The sequence below is a fragment of the Limulus polyphemus genome, unplaced genomic scaffold, assembly GCF_000517525.1.
Source record: "Limulus polyphemus unplaced genomic scaffold, Limulus_polyphemus-2.1.2 Scaffold7478, whole genome shotgun sequence".
In the NCBI taxonomy this organism is placed as follows: domain Eukaryota; kingdom Metazoa; phylum Arthropoda; class Merostomata; order Xiphosura; family Limulidae; genus Limulus; species Limulus polyphemus.
Genome location: NW_013673088.1, coordinates 17,374 through 22,479, shown reverse-complemented (window position 1 = coordinate 22,479; position 5,106 = coordinate 17,374). Strand labels below are relative to the sequence as shown.

The 5,106-nt window shown below is 32.4% G+C and overlaps 1 protein-coding gene across 1 annotated transcript in view; it reads right to left on the bottom strand.

Moving 5' to 3' along the window:
• The window catches only part of LOC106474648 (lipoma-preferred partner homolog), a 26,954-nt gene that overhangs the window by 11,717 nt on the left and 10,131 nt on the right, over positions 1–5,106 (bottom strand). The window contains exon 3 of the mRNA XM_013935339.2: positions 319–577. Coding sequence (XP_013790793.1) covers positions 319–577 — 259 coding nt within the window. The remainder of the gene's footprint in view (positions 1–318; positions 578–5,106) is intronic.

The following is a 5,106-nucleotide window of genomic DNA, read 5'->3' as shown; positions in this document are numbered from 1 at the left end:
GTGTGTGTGTAATTGAACTGAGTATTGTTGAGGCGAGCACGTGAGACGTCCGTTGAGAATTATAGCGTTTGTTATAGCGCGACTGTTGAAATTAAGTGTATTGCAAAGTTATATTCAGAAAGAATAAACCAGTTTTATTTAAGAAAGGACTTGTGTCGCTAAAGTTTCATCGGAACGAATTTACAGAAAATTAACTAACGAACAGAGACGTAACAATACACACAATTTCCATTGCAGGAATTTTAGATGCTAAGTGAAATTATGGTAAGATGCAATGTATAAATTAGTGAGTAATTCAAACTAACTTTTTAAACTAACCAAAAAATTCTGGGTCTCCAGAATTTTCCATGCTCTGTACAAGAAGATCTGTTAGGTGATCAACCTCAGCTTCCTGACCAGTAGGAGGTCCTCGTCCCAGAGGCTGTGTCATCATACTAGGACCAAGTTTTCCTCGTACTCCTCTAGGGTATAAAGTAGAGTAAAGTGAAGAGCCTGTACTGTAGGCAGACCTAGAGGACATCTGGCTGACTGGACGAGGATTGATGGACTCGTAAATTGAGCCAGTATCGTAAGTACTCTGAAAAATAATACAGATGAGATTATGTTTGACATTATTCTATTAATATAACTGTTTTAATGTGTAATAGATAAATATATAAATGTATATTGATATGAAACTTAATTTTTAAGTTTTATAGAATTAAATATCAAGTTATTTACAATACTATAATTTATGCTTATATTTTCTTAAATTTTATTGCACAGTAATCTCAAATTTAAATTTAGAAGAGAAAAATTAAAGTTTGAGTCAGAAAAAAAACATTGCAATAAATCCATTTTAAAGTAAAAAAATGTGTCTTTCTCTTTTATTATTCCATGGTTCTATGTTCCCTCCATTCTTTTTAACAGGTCAACAAGAATATGGTATACCCTCCCCTCCTCAATTTATCTGGAAGAAAGTGAAATAAAAAATAGCAAAGATTTTTGAAATATCTTCTGTGTGAAAAAGCAGCACTGTTTTCTAAGTGTACTGCAGCGGCAAATTCCAAGTGGCAAATGAAAGGCAGGTGCATTCTTGGTAAGTATTTTGTTCATGGGAATTTTACTACAGAGGGAAAAATATACAGTTATTTGACTAATAATGTCATACCTTACTAGCAACACACAGCTATCCTTCTATCTTTCATACCTTTCTTTATTCCCACATCACCAACATCACCTTGACAGCACCTCTGTACATAATGTATATGTGAAATAAACAAGTTTTAATTTTAACACTCTCTCTTTATTCTATTTTCCCCTTATTTTTCATACCAATTTTGTAGCATTAAAAGCCATTTTTCAATAACCTAACTAATCTCATAAATCTAATACATTTAAGGACAGTGTTCACAAAATTAAAATGTCTGTAACTAAAAATTAATTATTAATAAACAAGTATGACTGAAAATAGAAAATGAAGTAAAAAAATAATTTCAAAATAAAGAAATTATGTAGTTTAATCTTAAAAAGTAGAAGAAATGATTATCCATTTTGTTTTTGATATATTCTCTTAGTTAAATTTATCCTTCTAAAATGAGCTTTATATTCGAAGAGTTGAACTCAAAAATGAAAGAGCTCTTTCACAGTATCATTTGACTCCTCTTCCGTTTTTTAATGATGTTTCCAAAAAATATTAAAAATAAATTTTAAATAATTTTAACACCCAGTCTGTGAGTCAATGGTAATAAATTTGGAAGGTTGGCTGGGCTAAATATGGGAGTCACAGTTTTGGGTATTCAAGTTACAACAAAAAAAATGTACTCCAATAAAGGGTTCAATCTATTCACTTCAAAAGACCACACTTATGGTGATGGCTGGACTGTATTCCTCTTGTACAAAATAGTATCAGTGGTCACATTTAAGCAGGTACTGCTTCTAGCTACCTTACTTCAGCAAGTGAGCTTTGTTTGGCCTTCCTTGGCCACCTCTATCGACAGAACTCGTTAAAAAATACAAATAAAATGGCTCTATAGAGCTGAGAAACTAGATCTTGTAATGTCCAATATGTGTGGCCACTACCATGTTTTATGTGGGATTTTGAATTGGAATATACATTTTACTCTCCCATAACCTAATGTGAATTCAGTTATGCTAGTGGTCAATTTAGATTCCAGATATCATAAGGAGTTCAAATTATTATTCAGAATCTAAAGAAAAAGTATGGCAGAAAGCTTTGTTAAGGAATCAACCCATCAAATATATCTACCCGACTCACAGATTGGGTAGTAACAATAAAATACCAAAGTTTCTTTAAAATGAATATTAAATTATTGTCAAATGTTTTTACATAAAATATATAATACCTAATTCTCCACCTCACAGAACTTACATTTAAATTTCTTAATACATTATTTCCATATTGAAGTATTTTTTTATACTATGATATTCCCAAAGTGGTAAGTTTACATGCTTCTTTGTTTGTAATTAAGCACAAAACTACACAACAGATTATCTGTGCTGTGCCCACCACAGGTATCAAAACCGGGTTTCTAGTGTTATTAGTTTGCAGAGTTATCACTGTTTCACTGGGAAGCAGAAAAAAAGGTTATGTAACATAATTCATCATATGATTTTTTACATTTTAATAAAAATGACTTGAACATGAGACAACACTATTTTGAAGATTCCTAGCATGGTACTTATATAGAAAATTATCCATTTAACACATTTATTTTTCCCAACAAACATGGCAAATCATCATCTTACCACAATTTTCTGAAGAACAACTAAAATTATGACTTATTTTGAAAATATTTTACAACAAAAGTATTGAATAAATACTTAAAACATGTGCACACCACTGATATCTTGTCACTGCATGTTTAAATATCCAGTACTTTAGGTTTTTACAATATTATATAAATATCTCTTCCTAAGTTTTTAGAAATATTTACGTTTTTAATAAGTTACTGTTAATTTCATATTCACAAAATATTCAACTTCTCAGCATTTTCTTTTTTTTCATTATCATTCAAAGTTCCATTCTTCAAATTGAAAGTGAAATTGATTAAGACATTTTAATTAATATAAATAAAACAGAATTTACTAGCACATATTGTAAGTACCTTCATATTACTTCATACTAAAAATACAAAAAAATAAATAAAAAAGTCCCTTCATGGTAACTGCTTTAAAACACTCATAATCAATTTAAACTTCCAACCATATTAATCTATTTTTGGTTCTACAGGATCAGACAACAAAGTGGGTTCCATTATAATCAGAAGATTGTTTTACTTCTAAGAGACATTAAAACTGCAGCTAGTTAGTGGCTTTATACTAATCAGAGAAAATGATGCTCAAAAACTGATCAATAAACACAAAAACGTTTTATTAGGACTTATGCTTTAGGACAAATGCTTAAAAGTTCCAGCTAATGAACAGAGAGGGAAAACAATGTTCAATTAAAGATAAATAAATTTACAAACACTTTCTAAAAGCCATGAACTATGCTTGGTGTTTATCACAGAATCTCAGCATTAGTTTAAATCACTTTCCACAAAAACACATACATGAGTCGAAAAGAAAGCTGGCTCCCTTGTTTCTGCTTAACCTAACGAGAGTACGACGATTCAAATACTACACCATATTACAATTATGGTAAGGTATCCATCTTAAAGCAATGTTTATCTTTTCAAAAAAAAAGGGGGCTGTCTGGCTGTGATCAAGCGATCAGCTCCATGGGGCCTGCCAGTATATACAATCTCACGTGCTTACGTTACCGAAAATACATCCCGTCGGTGGCACGTAGTCAAGTTACGAAATGGAACTCTCATTCCACAGCTCTTCTATGCAGACCATTATACATTAGAATAGTGTTTCAATGCTGTAGACAGTTCTAGCTATACGTTTCCAAACAACAAGAAATATGCTGCAATTAATTTATACGTAAATAAATTTCTAACCAAACATTCTCAGTTACGCTTTCATGCATAAAATATGGATTACACGTCTACTGTAATGTAAACAATTTCATTTTCAACATCATAATCAATATTTCACCGTTTAATAGATAAACGCTCACCGAAAATTTTAAGTAATGGCAAAGATCAATTACTGCAATTTAATTTCAATGTGAAAAGCAACAACAACAACAAACACTCACTGTTTGATTCTACTATTTCCAGTCAAATCACAGCCCAGCGAGATCAAATCGGGTAACGACTTTGTGCTAAAGACTTCTATGCCTAAATGATGCACTACTTCTGGAGTGTATTTTAGAAAACTGTTTTCTTGAAAACATCACCACTACACCTGCAACATAGTACGTTTTGCCTCCGCAAGTCCCTTCTCCTTAACTAAGAAAGAGACTGGCACTGGCAGGGAGAGAAAGACGACTTACCGTTCACACTCGGGTAAAAGGTATATACACACACACGCCCGCGAAGCCCCACCCACGTCAGCGTTTTTGGTAGGGTTCATGAAGCCAGATTGTTTTGGGTTTTTTCAAAAGCTTTGATATCCATACAAATAAACGGAAAGCGTACCAAACAGTTATGTCTGATACTGCATCTAACCGTATACAAAACTTGCTTGTTCTCAAATACTTCTCACAAATGTTATTGTAAAAACTATTTCTGATAAACTAGATACCAAAACCATTGATACAATTTTCTTAAAGGTGCAAACTGGCCAATATATAGGATATAATTTGATAAAGAGGAAGTTTTGGTTGACTCATAAAATACGAATAGTATAAAATATTTTGTTTCGATGATTAACTTTGGGGTTCGATCCCTGCAATGGGTACAGCACAGATAACCCATTGTGTATCTTTCCGTTTAACAAGAAACAGCCGAAACATTCCCCTTAGAACAGTACTGTTACGTCTCCGTTTGTTAATTGATTTTCCGTAAATTCGTTCCGACGAAACTTTAGCGTCACAAGTCCTTACTTAATAAAACTGGTTTATTCTTTCCGAATATAACTTTACCGATACACTCAACTTCAACAGTCGCGCTAAAACAAACGCTATAACAACGAACGTGCTCAATAATACTCTCTGACTGCAGATCAATTACGCACTGTCTACACACACACACACTTTCTCTTTTCCGTCAGGTT